A 19597-nucleotide genomic window follows, 5' to 3' on the forward strand; every position below is an offset into this window, starting at 1 on the left:
TTACAGAAATGTTGCTCAGTGAGAGTAAAACTGATCTGACTTTTTATAATTCAGATATCCTCTCACTCTCATAAATTATAATTTTAAAAGAAAACAGACAAAATTTTAAAGGATGAAAGGTCTTTAGGTAGAAATCAAACTAGACTCACTGAAGTCTCATTCTCTAGACCATTGTTTTGTTAGGGAAATTAATTTTTATTAAGTCCAGGAAGTGCAGATCAAAATCTTTCAGTAACAATACCAGCAATGAATTTTAACCACTACAAATTTAACTGCATGCAGTAAAAAGAACTGTGCCAATTTGCACCCATGATTTTATGGCTTTATTTTTTCTTTAAGAAGAAAATCTGTTGAAGAAACTTTCTGTATATAAACACATCTAGAACTTTTATATTCGACGTCTCTGTAGCTGTAGCTTTGTAGCTCTCTTTTTAAGAGTTAAAGCACAGGAAAGTTACTGCTTTTATCATGTAAACTCTTGTAGAATAGTTTTGCTTTTCACAGTCCAGTGTCTGACATTTGCTTTTTTCTTTAGTCTTTCCAACAGAAAAATTTTTGCTGCTATTATTTTCTTCCTTCTCTCTATTAGACAAAAGAAGAAGTCTTAGAGATCTGTAACTTAAGGTGTAGTTGTAAATCTCAGGGCATAAGCTGTAAGTTGATTAAACAGTATTTTACAGTTAGTTTTACGATTTTCATTTACCACCTGTATATGGGGTGATTACTAAGAGGAAAGTAACAGACTTTGTGCTACACTGTCTGAATCATTCTCTCCCTGAAGGAGATGAAAGGATGGCATTGGCTCAGACAAAAAAGAGTCATCAGTCATATACAATGTATTTATTTATACTGACATACATATAGAGATCTGTGAACTAGTATCAGGCAGTTTTACTTTGGTTATATACACCTATGACTGGGGAACAACTCAATATCCCCTCAAAGCAGGGCACTACCTGATTTAAAACAGAACTGTCCATAGCTTAAGATGCACCAGTTGTTTATGTGTACACAGAAATTCTACACAGCAAATCCAGCTACATCTACAAATGAATCTAATTAGACGAGCTACAATTTGGCCAGGAGGCCAAAGTTCACATTGTTATTGGGGAGACAGTGTGAGGAACTCACCCAGGAGGCAAAAGTTTTAAATTTATTTCCAGTTCTGTCAGGATACATCAATTCACCTTTGTCTTTCTTTTCTCAAGCTGTTAAATGGAGGTAATAATACTTACCCCTCTTTACAAAGCTCTTTGAGATCTACGAAGTAAAAGCTCTGATTAAGCTTTATGTATCTATAGTGGTGGTTATTATAGAGATGCAGGAATGTTCGTAAAGAAAAACACCCTGAAGATGTAGGTGTCTAAATGTCAATTAAGAGTGAGAATGTTATTTTAATGGTGCAGGTCATCTCAGCTAAATGTTCAAATCTCTTCTATCAACAAAAGCACAGCATAGGAGTAGGAAATTTGGATAAATCTCTTCTGTGAAAGTCGACTGTCCTGTAGAACAAGCATAGCCCAGTACTTTCAAATGTGTTAGAATTTTAAGCACTCTTATATCATCTGAAAGACTTCATGTAGCTCTCAGAGAATGTCCTCATCTATGCACTAGGGAGTGTCCTCAGTTCTGTACTTCCAAAGCAGTGGTGCAGTAGGGTGCAGCAAAGAAATCATCAGGTCTCTGCCATGTTGTAATGAGAAAGGTGCTCTGTTAAACTAATCACACTTTGATCAGTACAGTGCACTTTCCCACAAAAATGGTACTTATAAATTGTATAGAAAACATTCTTTGACTATTTCAAATACTCATCATTACAAGGGTCTTCAGTGTAACATTTCCCTCAGCTTAACCCTTTTTATCCGATTCCTGTTCCCAAGAGACTCCTTACTACCCAAGTAATAACTGGCAACCAGCAATAATTCTACTGTGAATTTCTCAACAGAAGAGCCATGTATCTATCAGCTTGATATATTGTCTTTAAGATGCAATGTTGCTCAAAAAGCTCCCTTCAAGCTTTAATATGACCCTCAGGGGGCAACCACTCCACTTGCAACCTACTGAATCAACATCTAGCACAGTAAATCCTCACTAAGCATGGTATAGTCACGCTTTTTATATGAAGAGATTACAAAGGCAGAATAAAATATTTAATCAGATGTCAATTTTAATCAAAGAGTTAATAAACTGACCCCAAAATAATAAAAAAAATTAAGGTGCTTGCCGGCTGACAATGATATATTGTATTCCAGACAATCAGGTACATGCAGATGAATCAAGAAAGATCTGATCCCTGGTTAGTCACTAATGTGCTAAGCAGTCTTTGAACAGTGTTTCAACTTCATGCCTCAAATTCCTTCTTAAACAACATACAGAGTAGTAGTCAGTTTTGTAAGTGTTTATTTTAGGACAGCAAGCATTGTGCTAAATGACTGTACTTAAAAGTTTAGTCCATGTAGGAAGCCTATTTTTCCAATAAATTTAGTTATAATTTGTCTACACTGATAATCTTTAGTTAGAGTAAGAAAAAACAGTAGAACTCCATTTGACAGTCATGAAATTGGTGTAAACTTACACTAATATTGAAGTGAAGTGACACCACCTTAACAGTGATCACATATGTCTGTCCTGCTTTATCCATAATATCTGCATATTTGCAGCTAAAAGAGTTCAGAGATATGTAAATGTAACTCTACAAGTTGCCACATCTGCATGTGTAAAATATTTAGCACAGATTATGCATTTGAATCTTATAAAATACTTTTATACACACATATGCAAACGATAACTCCAGATATTTAACTACAGAGAAGGAAAATAGCCTCTCCACATCTTGTGCCAGAACAGCAAGGAAAAGTTTCAGTCAGAATGCCTTCAGGTCAATGTCTCACTCAGTCATGCCTATTCTCACTCTTTTCCAGGTTCAATTCACAAATCCCATTTCTTTGTCTCATTGCAGTAGTTGTTTAGATACTCCTGATTCATTTTCTGGTTTAAGTCCTCATACTGTGATCATCTCATTAAGGCACTTTTTATGGCAATATGTTCTGCACGTTGACATTTATTTCTCCTGATTTTTGCAGGTATGCCTGTTATCTGGTTGTCTCCACAGTCCAAATAATTCCAGTCATTGCACTCTCCATAATTCTCAACATAGCCATGTGTTTTTGTTTCATTTAGCTGAAAGACAGGCCATGATGCTGGGCCATATGTCATCACTAGAAGGGCATGCTAGTTATAAAACTTCATCTATTGACAAAGAAGATTGCTTTTTTGTTTCTTATCTTCACAGATTCATTGAAATTTACTCAGGTTTGGTTTTTAACCCTCTTTTCTCAGTTATTCTTCCTACTCAGTGTATAGCAAATACACACATTTGTTCTTGTTTTTTTCTTTTAGTATTTATGTTCAATCATGTTTTTTTCCACCTACTACCAGTACCTAAAGAACTGGACTGAATCTGTAAACTCTAACTGCAAATTTTCCTCTACATGCACTATTTGGTATTACAAGCTACAGAAAACTATTTCAGTAGGCTCCTGAAAACCAACTCAGGCCTTTCTCCGTGACCTGCAGACCTGAAGTATAGACAATTTTATTTGGAAAGCCCAGAGCAGGCTTACTTGGTCCTCGTTAATACTGTTCTAGTGTTAACCAAAATCAGACCTCTCCCTCCTTTTAATGGACTTTTCCTCATGTACAGCCACAACATCTGCAAACCAGATACGAGTCTCAACTAAAATTATGTGTAAGAGATGCCCCTTTCCTAAGTGTTATATTTTACTGAGATCAACCTTATAAAAACATCTCATAGATTTGTCACCTTTACCTTAGTTAAAGAAGTAACCTGCCTCATGCTAGATGGAAGTTTATCCACATTACTTAGCAAGAACTTTGCTAAACTCTAAAAGCTGCAAAAGAATGCCAGTAAGCAATTAGCTGAATGATTAATTACCTATAATAAAGACATTGCAAGGGATTTAAAACTGCCTAGTTAAACTTATTCATCAGACTCTTTAAAAGGATGCCAAGCCAGTAACTGTCACACCACAAAATTACTTTTCTAAAAAAATTCTAACAGAAAAAAATAAGGATTGATATTAATTGTGTGTTATTGATATTATTGGTGTGAGGGACCAAATGGAAGAATCCCCTCCATTGGACCCCTTTAGTCTGTTCTGCAGGTGGCCAACACTAAGTCACCTTTGTAACACTCCCCCCCATCCAAATCTTCATTAGCATCTCCAAAGGGTTTGATGGAGAGGAAGGAGAAAGATAGGGTCTGCGTATGGCCTAGGGTCCACTAGAGATAAGGATTAGAGGGCAAAGTGGGCGGAGGTCTGCTCCAGTTGTTCAATCTGATACGTTTCGACCATGCTTTCTAAGAGAAACAGGCCTAAAATCTGAGGGACTGAACTGATGGGCTTGGGGAATATGATTAACATCAACCCTCCCCCTTTGGCTGGCCTCAAAACTTGGATCCAGAACTCGTGATTTTCTCTTTCTCTCTTGCTGCCTTTTCTGTTCTCTCTTCCTTCTTTTTAGCTCCCTTTTATCACTACCCAGAGAATATTTAAAATTGTCTTTTAAGTCACTGGGAGATGTGAGGTTCCAATCAGTGGAATTTTTTTTGCCTCAAAAGACAATTTTAAATTGAATAAATTTGGCTGGAGAGGAGGTAGCTAACACTGACAAGGACTGATGCCTCAAAGATGATGAGGGTCTGATAAGCCAGGTGGAGATCCCCCTCATGTGAGCCTGTCTTCAATGTCCCTCTCTCAATACTGCTTTGATTTTGGTTCTAGCCTCCTAAAGGGGTTCATATAAAACTAAGACTAAAGCTGGTTTCATTGTGTTTCAGGTTTTGTGATATGCTCATGGTATGATATTTGCACAATTCATACACCATTGTTTTCTACAAGGAGCTTGCAGAGTGTCCAAAAGCTTGTGTATATTCTACTTACCTAATCTCTGAAATATATCTTTATGAAATATATGTATATGACATATGAGAATAGCAACCAGTTCTTGGATATTGTGCTCATGCATCAAAAAGTCATACGGCTGCACCAGGGAATATGTTGTCAAAGAAACCATGGAATTATATCTTTTCATTCCCCATTTTCTCTAAGGTGTAGGTGCTTATCATCACAGTATCAAAGTGTCTTTTTTGTCAATGCTCTGAAATAAATATATTCACACTGAAAAAGAAATATATTCCCACTGAAAGTCACAAAGGAAATTCAGAAATTGGAAATGTAAAAATCTCATAAACATTACAATCTCTAAGTTTAAAAACTGGGGGTCTCCTTGTTTGCAAGAAGTGTTGTTCACTTCAACATCAGGGAAGTCATGCCCTTAAAATACTGAGGACACAATTCTTTGAGAATTTACCTCTTAGAATCATAGAATTGGCTGGGTTGGAAGGGACCTCAGAGATCATCAAGTCCAACCCTTTGATCCACTCCCCCCGTGGTTCCCAGCCCATGGCACTCAGTGCCACATCCAGGCTCTTTTGACACGGAGAATCCACTACTTCCCTGGGCAGCCCATTCCAATGCCTGATCACTCTCTCCGTAAAGAAATTCTTTCTAATATCTAACCTAAATTTCCCCTGGCACAACTTAAGACCATGCCCTCTTGTCTTGTTGAAAGTTATCTGGCAAAAGAGACCAACGTCCACCCGGTTACACCCTCCTTTCAGGTAGTTGTAGACAGCAATGAGGTCTCCCCGGAGCTGCCTTTTCTTTAGGCTGAACAGCCCCAGCTCTCTCAGCCTCTCCTCATAGGGTCTGTGCTCAAGTCCCTTCACCAGCCTGGTTGCCCTCCTTTGGACCTGCTCCAGGACCTCGATATCCTTCCTGAACTGGGGGGCCCAGAACTGGACACAGTACTCGAGGTGTGGCCTCACCAGGGCTGAGTATAGGGGCAAAATTCTTGAAGAATTTTACAGTAGAAACCATAATCTCACAAATGAAAGCTTTTTTAAAAAACAAAACCATATACAATTTACTGCTTTGCTTCAGTTTTCAAGGCACTAAAAAGCATATTATCTTTTCTCATTCACCTGAGTTAGACAAGGCTGAAAGCAAAAATATCAAAGCAACAACACTATTAAACAGAGTCTCTGGTTCCTGTGATACCTTAACCTGTTTCTCAATTCACTCTAAGGCATTCAAAGCATATAGCCTTTGAAGAGCCTATGCTCTAGTTTTCTTCTGCAACTTACAGGCTTAGACAAAATACCAAAAATTGCTTGGTATTTTATTAAGTTTATTTTTTCTTCTCTCTCTCTTTTTAACAAAAGTCTAATTTAGTTGTTGTTCCCTTAGGTACAAAGTACACAGTTCATAATTCATTTGATATAAAATGTCAGTTTAGATTTTTGCACTTCTTTGATAAATAAGAAAAAACATGTACATTTCAATTTCCTTCTATGAGGCTTTCATAGCAGAAGCTTCCTCCACCCCCCACCCCCCCCACTGTGCTACTATAAGACCTTTGTGTTAAATTAAACATCAAGATTCAGAAACTGTAGGGAATGATATTTCCAAGACATACAGTACAAATATACGAGACTGGGGAAAAAGGTAATGATTTTTCCTACCAGTAAAGTGATCTCTCCCAAAGAGCATCTTTGATCCTTGAATTAGTTCTCAGTTATAATTTAATATATCAAAACTGTCAGCAGCTTTCCTTACATTTAGATGTAAAGTGATATAGTCAGTTCCACAAAGAGCAAAATACAACATTCAGGGGCTTGCTCCCCTCTCAGCATGTGCTTGTGACTCTAAAGTCTATCAATATTAATGGGGAAAATCTTTGTACATCAAAGGAAATGGCAGAAAATTAATTTAATTGTATCTGGTATAATTAATAGTATGGTGTGTATTTTTCTATATAAGAAAATCTTGCCATTGATTAACAGAAAATTCTGAGGGAGGTAATTTGCACAATGGCAGAAAAAAAAACAGTTCTAGAAATAAAACTATTATAATTAGGAAAATAACAACAAAATGCTGTATATTACTGTGTCTTATGGAATACATGAGGCTGAGGTTGACAAATCTGAACTATCACATTTACAGAGTAAACAAGAATTCTTATCACTTCTCAAAACTGCCACCTGCAATGCTATGGCTGTCACTTCAAGTTACAGTCTAGTTCAACATCTGCAGTATCAATAAATTAAGCTGTATTAGAAAATAGGAATAGGATCACATTCTGATGCTCATGCCAAGTACCAGCACTGATGAACAACATATGTCTAGATCCCCACATGCCCAGAACTCAGATTGCTCCTCCTGGCCCCTTTGCTGCTGACATGTACACTGCCTCACCTTGACCAGAAAGTGTCTTTAGCTTTGGGTTACAGTAGTACCTACTGTATTCTCCCCCAGGTAATAAAACTTTTTTTCTTTTTCTTTCCCCCCCCCCCTCCCCCCCAGCAGTATTAGAGTTTCAACAGGACAGATGGGCAGTATTCTGTCTTCCTTTCTTGTGAACCCAGAGACTAGTATGCTGTCCAGAAAATGAGAGATGGGAATGCTGGTCACTTAATAATTCTGATTTTTTTAAGCCAATGATAAGCAATGAGAGAATATGAAAGGTGACACCTGCATTCCACCTAACAGTGGCAAAAATCCCTATCTGTTTTTATGGATTGGTCTCCCACTAAAAATAGCACTTCAATTGACAGAAAAAAGATCCAGGTTTTACCCCCTGAAGCAAAATATTTAATATTTTAGGTGAAAAAAGAAGTAATCCAGACAAGCCTATTCATACATGGAAATAATTCATGTAAAATATACAGTTGGCTTATCTGATGAATGGGGTAAAAGGATTACAACCTTTTATACCTGACCCATCCATTTATGAATGTTCATTATTAAGTAGCTACTCATCAGGCAATGTCTCATTCTAAATACTTTTAATGGATAAACCCTTTATATGAATTAACTCTTTGCTTCATTGCCTCAGATAATGCTGAAGAACACAGAAATCCTCTGTAATTGATGGAAGTGTGTCAACACAGAACAATGAACGATCTGTTCCCAAGTATTTTGGGAGAAAAAAACTTTGTTACCGTGTTTCTGTTCAAAATTCTGTAGCCTAATTGATTAGAAATCTTAGTAACACTATCACGTTTTATTTAAACTTAAACCAAGTTAACTGTTTTCTCTGATGTGCCACAAGACATTTCACAGTATTAACTCTCTTAACTTTACAAAGTATTAACTTTCCTTAACTAGCAAATAGCAGGGGCAAGTCAAGCTTCAAATGCCACTAGACCAAAGAATTAATTATATGGAGGAAAAATATTTTAATTGTTCGAAGTGTTTGGATTCAGATACATAAGGTTTTTAAAGTTCATTTTCAGATGTACTTCCACACTACACAGAAAAATCACAAATTTGGGTTATTAGGAGTTGCCTTTAACTGTAAAAGAAACCATCAAGAAAAGCAAAAGAACTTTTATGGCAACGATACTCAAGAAAGATCATCTTATCCCTAGCTGAACAGAGGAAAAGAATAGTGATTTGATTCCCTCTACATTTCACCCTCAGCAAGACCTTAAGAGACCCATAATTTTTATCCCCTAAAGTGTATTATGTTGGTTTTTTTTTGTTTCTTGTGTTTTCTTTTAATCTGGGAACATAGCTAATATGTAAGAGGGTGACAGAACTTTTCTGGAGGCTTACAGAGTTCACTGCAAACAGAAGAACTTCAAAGCTTTCTCAGCTGTGCAAAGTAGCTTAAAAAAATCCTTACCATTTGCATAAAGTGCTTAATGATCATCAAGATAACTTCCATAGATTCAAATACAGAATGTAAATAAACAAACAAAACCAAAACAAAACCCCAACCAAACAAACAAAAAAAAAACCCCCAAACCAAACCGAAAAAAGCTACAGGCATTTTCCTGACTGTTAATTTAAATGACATTTTATTCTGGAAAATACAGGGGTAGATCTTAAACAGAAGAAACTAATTTATCACACAAAGGATGTTGATCCTGTTTAGAATACTGAATAACCTATTTCAGATTTACACAGAATAGGGAAACAACCCCTAACAACCATGAATATATAAAAATTTCACTCTTTTTCTCATTTTTGGGGGGTTTTATGTACAACTGAAATCAGTCCAAAATTACCTACCATACATTATAGGATGGTAGATAATAATTTTGAATAATGATCTGCTGCTAAATTCCACAGCACCTGATTTTTCTCACTTTCATATGTTCTTCTGTTTTTCAGAAGTACAATCAAGCTGTATTTTTCCAGTGTGAAACCTGTGAGATTTTTTTCCAAGAAATCTCAAGTACCACCTGAACTTCACGCTAAAGCTGATTTTGGAAAGACGTGGAGTGAGACCTCTACAATGAGATGAATTGCCAGCTTATAGACAATCAGTTGGCTATTTCAAGATGTAGCACAGTTGGCCCTTTCTCATCCTTTACTCCCCAAGCAAGCAAAAACATGTATGTTCTTCTAGACAATTAAAATTGCATTTTAGATCTTCTTGCCATCACTGTTTCATGCATCTCCAGAAGACAGAGAGCAGCCTAAAAGCTGAAAAATACAGGTGTCCTATATCTGGAGCATGCAAACAGCATAGCTGTAACACTGGGACATCTGCTTAGCCCCAAAAGAACAGGATGCAGGGGCAAAGGAAAAGAGGCAACCAGAACTAAAAAGACAAGGCTGGAGCATCATTGCCTTCTGGGATTCTCCAGTTTTTTGTGTAGGGACTTACAACAGTTTAAAGCAACCTTCAGGTGGTCCTTTATGATGTGTGGAGTTAGGCTGAGACCCATCTGGGTGTAATTTGGGAAAGTGAGCAGAGAAGTGGACACCACTGCCAGAGTCTGAAGGTACAACCTTTGGGGAATGAGACTTACTTCTCTTTTCTCTTGCCACCCAAAATGAGCACCCAAACCTAAGAATAGTTACAGTATGGTTTCACTGAAAGCTGTGCTGAACAGACTGTGAAAGGGGGAAAAAGAAGAAAGCCGAGCTAATGAAAATGACAATCAGTTCAATACTGCAGAGGTTAGAGAAGAGTTATTGTTTCATTAGAACAGCTCCCAGTTTTCCACACAAGCACTTTTGCACTCCTACCCTTATATTCCCATGAAATCATCTTTCTGGACAAAAGGAACTGGAACAGACAATTTACACAGCTTGCCACTGACACTCTTTAATTAGCTAGGTCAGTCATGAGAGATGTAGGAGAGCTCTTTCCCCTTCCCTGCTCTATGCTGATCTCCTTAAACTAACCCTAGAAAATATATGGTCACAATTTTTCACTAAGGACTTTCTGTTAACACTCCCCATCCCACCTATGTTGACTTATTTGACTTGTTTAAAACATTTCCTGTTCTTCATCAAAATCAGAGATTATATTATTAAGTTATAGAGATATTATGCAAATATTTGAGAATTTGGATTTTTTTTTTTTTTTTTGCTATTAATGAGTGCCAGTGCCAGTTCTCCTAAACCACTTTTCATTTATTTTTCAGTTCTGTTTATACTACTCTAAGTTTATAAGAAGTGGAATAAGAGAATGCAGAACAAAAATCTAAAAGAAACAGAAGATATTAAAAAAGAATCCTATTTCATGTAAGTCTGAGTTTACAAAGAAAAATTTCAAAAAAGAAAGAAATAGAGCAAAAAGGAAAGAAATAAAAAAGACAACTAATGTTGCAGAAATACTTGAAATTTGAAGTAAAGGAAATTTTCTCAAAACAAGTTTTATGGTGTGACTCTTAATGTGACGTTGAGCATTGTGGAAAAAATAAACTTGTCTCACAGGAAAAAATCTAGCATATTCAGCTTTGATTTTATTTCCTAAACAATTCTGTTAATTCTGTTTCCTAAACAAGTCTGTTAATTCATCTAAGGATTCTTGTTGGCTTCAGTGATCAACTTGCATGAGCAAATGTTTTCAGATGTGAATAGAAGTTGTATGATGTGGTTTTATTTGCCTGCATAGCTCTCTGATATGGTTCAATATTCAGTCTCAGAAGGTGCTGCTACCTAAGTGGCTGAAATTCTCTGGCTGCAGGACACCATCCTCCGTATATGTTGAATAAACATCAACAGCTACAAGTACATAGCCTCAGTTTTTGTTGCTGAGAACTAGCCCAACCTTGTGGACAGAACCACGCAGCACTCAAAACACTAAGGACCAGCAAAGGGTTGGTGTTTAAGAGTCCAAGGCAAAATCTGACATCTTTCATAGCTACACATTCCGATGTTGTATATATCAGAGACAGAGCACATAAACTGCCAATATACTCCATAAATTATGGCAGAGAATAAATATACACTTCATTGCTTAAGCAAATATTTTTTTCAGAGTATCTTATCTTTTAGGTATTACATAGGGAATATATGTCAATTCTCTGAGGGTTTTTTCTTTAGATAAGTCAGCACCGAATTAAAGTTTTGGAATCTCCAACATAAGTAACCACAGAGAGACAACTCTGCAATGTGCTAAAATATCACCATCAATAAGCTTCCTGTGTCTAATCATTACTTTGGAATCCAGTCCTTTCCTGTGCTTTAAGGGTGGTGATTGAGGCTCCACCTTTCTACTTCCCAACTGATCACCAGCCTGTCTCTCTGTTCTCTCTCTTCAAACCTATTTTCCCAACATTTTATCTTCCTTTCTGTATACAGGACTTCACATTCTAGGGTTTTGGTGGTTGAAGGCAGGGAACAAATGGATTTAACTATAATATAAGCAATTTTATTTAGTGATTGCAACTTTCTTTTCTGTTAGCCTACCATCGCTTATTACAAAGCAATCCTAAATTAATGGGGTCCTCTTTATGCCACTACATCAAAAGACAGCACTCATTAAGAAGAAAAATACATAAACAAGAACTCTGTACATAAGATTTTCTGCCAGATTTTTTTGCAGTTTTACACCCACTGTATCATGCCAATTCATTTATCTAATTAAATTAATTCTAAAACAATTTGTTCTCCAGGTCTTTTACTGGCTGTCATCCTCAAATTAATGTAAAGCACTAGCTAGTATGTTATTTTTTTACAACTCCTACCAACACAGTTTAGGACAAGATAAATACACCAATTTTTTTTTTTTTTAAATATAAAACTCAAAAAAATTTACTTCCAGATCTGTGGTATGAAATTTGTCACTAACCATTTTAAACTATGCCCTTTTATGTTTCTTCCATCTCTTTAGCTTTCTATGCAGTTCTTTGATGTAACAGAGACAGTTTCAGACAAGATTTCAGTTCATCTGGAAAAAAAAGCTTTAAGTCTTGAGGCAAAAAGCAGTGTATTTAAAATTTATATACTCCATAATGCCTTTGTTCTGAACTTGAACATCCTGAAAAACTTTTTCTTTTGCTTTCCGACTCTGAAGATCATTTGTTCTCATGGTTTCAGCTTCTTATTATGCAACAGTGACTTTAACTGGTGGCTCCAGCATTTAAGTACATGCACAGTCATGGCTGACCCTATCTGATCAATTGCCAATCCATACAGGTTTGACTGATAAAAGAGCCAATTAGATTTAAGCAAATTAAGGGACATCACCAATGTCAACCCCTTATTAAACTGAATGCTGAATTCCATGCATACAAAACACTAATGCACCAAGTCCCATTAAGAGTTGAAATCCTAACCCCATTAGTAACTCCAGACCACTACAGGGTAAGGGTCAAAAGTAAGTTTCATATTTATGGATTAATATTGGGATTCAGTTTTTATTTTTTTAATCTTTCCAAGAACTCTTGAACCTGCACTGCAATTTTAGTCAAGAGCTTAGATAAAATATATTCCTTATTTCTACGATTTTTTTGTATTGACTTTAAGCATAGCATATCAGCTTGTTGAGAAATTAATATCCATTCAATCAGGTGACACTGAAGATTTGGAGGGCTTTATATTATGTGCAATAGATTTAAATTAAAAATTGAACAAGAGAAATGCATGTTGGAAGAAAATTTGTGTCATAATTGAAAAACAGTGATCTGCATTAACTTCAAAATGCAATTTTCCTTTGCCTTCTATCACACTCCCTCTTGTAAATTCTTCCATCAAGCTCCATGAAGTACTCCCCACAATGCAAACTTTTGAAACAGCTTTCTTAGTTATCCTTGAAAAAAGAATGCTACATTTTAACACTCATTAAAAGGTTGTGTTTGTGTAAGTAATAAAACTTTCAGTTTTTGATCAAGCAAAACTTCTGTCAAAGTGAAAAAAAAAATTCCTCCTGTTTTCAGTAGGATCTAGGTTTCCTTCAAGGATTTACAAAATACTTGTAAGTGAAGGAGCTGAACACAACCCAGTGTAAAATTGTCATTATAATTTAGCATACAATGGAATTGTGCAGCATTCAAAGAGTCATTTTAATAAACACCATAGTAAAGTAAACATACACTGACCTAGACACATGTGTGTATCTGTCTCTGTGTACCCATATAGTGAGAATATAAGGTGTGTGTGAGCAGTTCTGTCATATGCACTGCTTCATTTATTATTCATTTCACTACAGATCACAGTCCACTGGACAATAGTATGGAAGGTATCTTTAATATCTCTCATTGCTAATTTAATTCTACTTAAACACACATATCCTAGTGAATGCCACATGCTTTTCAGCATGATTTTCTGTGTAAATCAGGATAATATGTTTTCAGATCATTAACTAAAAGGAAGCATGAACTAAAACCTATTTAATCAATGAGGTATTGCTTTTAAACTACCACAAGGTCATAAAAAAGATAATTTCAAAGCTATAAGTTTTCTAATTGTAATCAACAACAATCTAATGATGAGAGAAAGTGTATCTTAATGGCTATCATAAACTTTTGCACATTCTCACCCACCTTTAAAGATCCTTTACCTTTAGATTTGCTAAAATTTTCACTACCAAATTTTTGTTATTTCTAGACATAAAATTGTGTCTAGACAAAGTGTGACACTGGGATTAGAAATGTTAGTGTCTTCTATGAGCAGTAAAACTCAAATGCCATTTTCTTAATATATGACAATGTATATTTGTTAAAATGAGGTATGTTTTGACAATATTATTGGAAAAGCATAAAAAGTGCTGAGAACTTACTTTTTGCTTTTCTCAGGAATCTCTCATACAAGCTCTATACATTTTATTTATTCACTTTCTTTAGAAGTCTCTCTGTTTTGGCCTCAAACCAATCCATCCATTTGCAAGCAAAATTTTCAAAGTGTAATTTTGATTTTGAGCTCAAAGGTTTATGGGAGTTTTTTGTTCTGTTTGTTTCTACTGCTTTTCTTTTTCTCTTTTATTTTTGCTTTTTCTATGCCTGCTTACTGGTTACAACTGTACATGTCTCAAGATCAAACGTTTTTGGGCTCTCACTTTAGAATTAATAACTGTCTCAATCTAATTGTTTCCACTGGCATTTGTTCAAAAAAAGTTAATATTCACTGTGATCTCCATGAAAAAAAAAAGAATGCAAAAACATTTATATACATCAATTATAAATACAAGCTTTTCAGTTACAAAAGATAATAATGCATGTACAGGGAGTATGTGCTTGATTCTCTTATTTCTAGTTTATGAAGACAATAACCAAAGTGGTTTAAAGTCTCCACCACTGTAAATCAGCACATTCCAATTGACTTTCTTACAGCTACACCAGTGTGTGGATTCTGGCTCAATATATTACCAATGGTTCATATTATTACTATTAAACAAATCATCTAAGTCTACCCACTAAATGCTCTTTGTCATTACTTACAACTTTTATTCTAAAAGAGATTAGAAAATGCGGGTGGATATATATTGTTACAGCTAAATAGCCATCCATGATAGAATACAATAACATTCACAGAAAAAAAAAAATTATATAATGCACTTCTCACCTAAATAATATGTTACCTATACAACTACCTGTTTTCATTCTCTAGTTCTTAAATCGAGCAATGTGACAAATTAGAAACTGGAAAAAAAAATAATTGTTATTAAGAACCACTAATGCAAACAAATTAATCAGAATTTCCCGTCCTCTGTTGCAACAATGAATAACATTTTGTTCAACACAGTATTTGTGTAATTTTTATGTGCAAAGAAACAGCACTTTTTCATACTTACCTCCTGGAGGTATGACTATTGTTGTAGCATCACTTATCAAGCTGCCCTGGCTGTTGGAAGCATTGACTTGTACTGTGTAGTTACAAAATGGAATCAGTCCTTTAACAGGTACCCATACATCAGATTCCTTGCTGCTGAATAGCATCCGAGTACCATTTACAATAGAATAATTAGCATGAGCTGTTATGAAGAAAAAAAAAAAAAAAAGAGAAGAAAAGAACAAATGTTAGATCTTGCATCTACTACAGTTCACTGTCTTTATGAACCAGGTCATTTCCCTTCAAGTGAAAAGTTACCATTGAAACCAATAACACCAAAAAATGGTCTATTTGAAAGAAAATATTATTCACCATTTTCTCCTCTTTTTGCCAGCAGTTTGTGGTACCTGTAAAACTTGAAAACTACATGAAACAACCATGCAGTTTCGAAGATAACTGCTATATACTGCAAAAAGAAGCTAATTTTCAGAAATTACTCATTTTCTAGAAAGATTCTGTGGTAGTTGCTAATTAAAACATTAAGGTTAATCCTTATGCCTATGAAAGATTCATAAAACTTCTTGAATTCATTAGAAAATCATTTATTTTATGAGTTTATAAGCTAACTCTACAGCACACGTAAGATTTTGTTCTATGCACTAAGAAACAAAAGTCTTCTGCCATGGCCTGCAGTCATCTCAGAGCTAATATAACGATTTGAAGTATTCATTTTATCAATTGAAATCATCAGAGTACACCACAGCAATCTAGGTGTCCTTTAAAACCCTTTTGAGATCTCAAACTTGAGACAAGATGGTGTTCTACAAGAAAAAAGAAAAAAAAAAAAGGAAAAAAAAGAAAAAAAAGGAAAAAACAAGGAAAAAAGGGAAAAAAAAAAAGGGGGGAAAAAAGAAAAAAAAAAAAAAAAAGGAAAAAAGAAAAAAGAAAGAAAAAAGATCAAGTATATATGTCAAGGAACAATTTTTAGGTTTTTATCTCAATGAAGATTTCACTTATCTACCTGAGAGCAAACCTGAGCTTACTAGTTTATCCTATATATTGAACATGTAAAGACATAAAATACTATATAAATTATTAATATTATTACTACTATCCATCATCCCATGGTGAGCTCTCACAGTGATGTGGAGAGACATTCTGCATTACAAACACCAGAACCACAGAAGTCTGAGACCACATGAATAAGAATGAGCCTAAATGGAATATAACTTAAAAATACCTTAAATTAATTAAGGTATTATGACAGGCAGAAGATTTAATGCTCACATCTGAATCCTCTACAAAATCTAAATAAGAATTTAAACAAACCTAGCACTTTTCCTCTAATCAATTTCAGTGAAACTCTTTGGGTTTACTCATTTTCATGCAAGTTTCAAATGAACTGGTAAAACTGACATGCTATTACACCTTATCATGGTTTAATGCTGTGCCAGCAATTAAGCAAATGACAGATGCTCTCTATTAATTCTGCTCCCCTCTCCAATAAAGGAAAGAGAGAGAATAAGGGAGAGAGACTTACAGGTTGCAAACTAAACTACACAGCTTTAATGAAACCCTACTGATAAAAAGGAAAAATTATTAAATATATACAAATATTCAGAAAAATGATACCATCTCCCTCCCTCTTTTCCTCCAGTAACACTCAAGTCACCACTGAGGCTGCAGGGCAGCCCTGGGAAATTCCAGGCTGGACTCCTGGGATCAGCAGCAGTTGGGAGCTGGAGGCAGGAACACACAGATTTGGGATGGCAGGGATCAGGACCACAGGCAGAAGAATGGATGGAATCCTCCCAGGATGCCAAAGCAAACAGGAGCAGGAAAAAAAGGGCCAAAGAGAAGAGCAAGGGGTGAAAGTGAAGGGGTTTGACCCTCATGATCCCTAAAATTTATACCAAGTATGAGGTATATGGGATGGAATACCCTGGTCAATTTTGGTCATTTGTCTTGTCTGCTCCTCCCTAAAGGAGGGTTGTAGGTGTGACCTCTTTACTCCTTTCTTCTTCCAGAATATAAGATGTTCCTCAGAACTGAGCAGTGTCCTTGGTTCTGCACACCATTCACTGGCCTTAACTATAAACATTGAGCATTATCAGTCCCAGAAGCAGATATTGACTGAGAAACTTGCTGTTAATTTCAGCAAGTGCAGCTACTTACAAGAAACTTAGCTGAAAGCAAAATTGCAACACAGAAAATTTGCTCTATCCTGGCACAAACCAGAACACACCTGAAACAGCTTTCCAAATATTCCATGCTTCTATTATGGTGCACTAACATGGGACCATGCAGTATATTTCAGTCATGCTCACAGAAAACTGTACATGAATGAGTGATCTGGGCTTTCCTCTAATTTGGGGATTCCTATAAACAGTCTGTGATTCACTTATAGTACAAATACACGATGTACCATTATTTTGATGTACATGGAGCTGCACAAAGGGGGTTTTCAGTTGTTTCAGCTGTGATACATGACAAACTTTCTTCCTGAGGATTTGGGGACAGAGAGCTTTATACAACTCTTTTGAAAATATGCCTTGTTTCTCATTGCTCAAATTCTACCTGGACTGCCTAAACAGACTACAATAGTGTATTGTAGAAGAGTTCCATAGAACCTGATGGATTTTTATTTGGTTTCACCGAGCTTTACATTAGGCTGAGAAACAACATTTTATAAACAACTACAGAGACAACGCTTCTTATCCTTCAAGAACAACCACATTCTAGACTATCCACATACAGACATTCAGTTCCACAGAAGCAAAGTTATTTTGTCTGAGATAACTCTGATGTACCCAAGCTAGCCAGACAGCACTAGAAAAAGGGACCTGCATTACTTGATCTCAGCTCTTGTATATCAAACCCTTCTTTCTTTGTGAAACTGTCCTTGTGTGTGACTTGAGAATAGATGCAATCCAACAAAGGAAATTTATCCCATTATCTACCACAGTTTTTCTCTGCACCACCCAGCAGCATGACTTACTATTTGAGATGCCCACCAAACACCAGGTGTATGTTACATGCACCTGTTGTTTTATTAACAACAATAAAGCCTTTAAAAATGGCTAGCTGACATACCCATTCTTAGGCTCCTAGTGACATAAAACACTTGAGGACTTGGCTGTCTGTGAAATACAATGCATTTTTTAAATGTTTGGTTGTAGTGTGTAGGAAAGGTGAAAAATCCAGTGTTGACACATTAAGATATATAGGATAGATTCAGGCCTCAAGCATAAAGATAGGCTCCCGAATAGCAATTAATGAGAAAATTCCATTTTTTTCTATCTACAGTACAGTTTTAACATGGTAATATTTTTATTCTCATCTGCTTGAGCCCAGAATGAAAGCATGTAATCTTCTGCTGATACTTTTATTCCACTATTAATCTTTTTTCCAATGGCTAACTATACTATATTTTTAAAAATATGGTTTTGTGTAACAGAAAAGGAATTAAAAGGATGACACTATTCAAAGTTGCCTGGATAACAACATTAATATACAGTAATTATACAATTAGTTGTAACATTAAATTCTAGTTATAGCAGAGTGATTACTCGGCAATTATAAGAAGTATATAATTACTCAATAATTAGGAGAAGTATGTAATTACATAACCATTTTATTCAGCTCAAAAATGAACTTGCAAATTTACAATGAGTTAGACAACACAGCAGCTCAAAATTTTTCACTGCTTTTAACAAAAAGCTAAGGAGCATTTGCAAGTTTCCTAACCTGAATTTTACAGAGACTAAAGGTGTTTAATCCCAGTTGCCAGCCAAGCAACTTCCTTACTGCTACTGGCAAGTAAAATATTAGAAGAAGATGTTTAAAATGCAGGTCTTGCTGGGGATGACTTGCAGTATGCAGCTTTGCCACTTCTCACTGCTTAAACTTTGCTTTCAGTGGGCTGGAAAATGCAGACACATAGGTTCAGCCTGACAGAAAGTGATACAGTGATAACCCCGTCATATCGCTCCGTGCCATTCCTGCCTAGACTGCTTCAGCGTGGACTCTATTTGTGAGTATAAGTGGATGAAGCCTCACTTTTCCCCATTTTTCATGTGTGTCTTTCCTTTCCATCCTGCTCACAGGTCTTGCTGCAGGCTACCAGCAAGTATGCCACAGACCTAAATAGCAGCTGCCTCAGACATTGGTAAAGTCCCAAGAGACGTTGTTTGACTTCAGAAAAGCAGTTTCTACCAGAAAACCTACTCTCTCCTTTGCAGACATGACAGACTTCCCCACACTTCTTAATCATTCCATATTTTTGCATTGTGTTGGTTTTGTTCTTTTGCTAGCTTCCTGTTTGAATGGCTCTCCATATTTCCCCCAGTATTACTGAAGGACTTCTTTAACTAAGTCTGGCAGCTAAGAAAAAGCTGTGCTGTATCCGGTTAATTCCTGGTTTATACCACATCAGAGTATCTCATTTTTTCAGGAACACATTATCCAATAATATATAATAAGTAAAGAAATTAGGGCTA

General features: G+C 35.9%; 1 protein-coding gene across 1 annotated transcript in view; it reads right to left on the minus strand.

The window, feature by feature from the left end:
* USH2A (usherin) overlaps positions 1–19597 on the minus strand; it is a 387112-nt gene that overhangs the window by 143180 nt on the left and 224335 nt on the right. Inside the window, exon 38 of the mRNA XM_008496570.2 lies at positions 15121–15300. Within this exon, the coding sequence (XP_008494792.2) occupies positions 15121–15300 (180 nt within the window). The remainder of the gene's footprint in view (positions 1–15120; positions 15301–19597) is intronic.

The sequence above is a fragment of the Calypte anna genome, chromosome 3 (genome assembly GCF_003957555.1).
Source record: "Calypte anna isolate BGI_N300 chromosome 3, bCalAnn1_v1.p, whole genome shotgun sequence".
NCBI classification, from domain to species: Eukaryota; Metazoa; Chordata; class Aves; order Apodiformes; family Trochilidae; genus Calypte; species Calypte anna.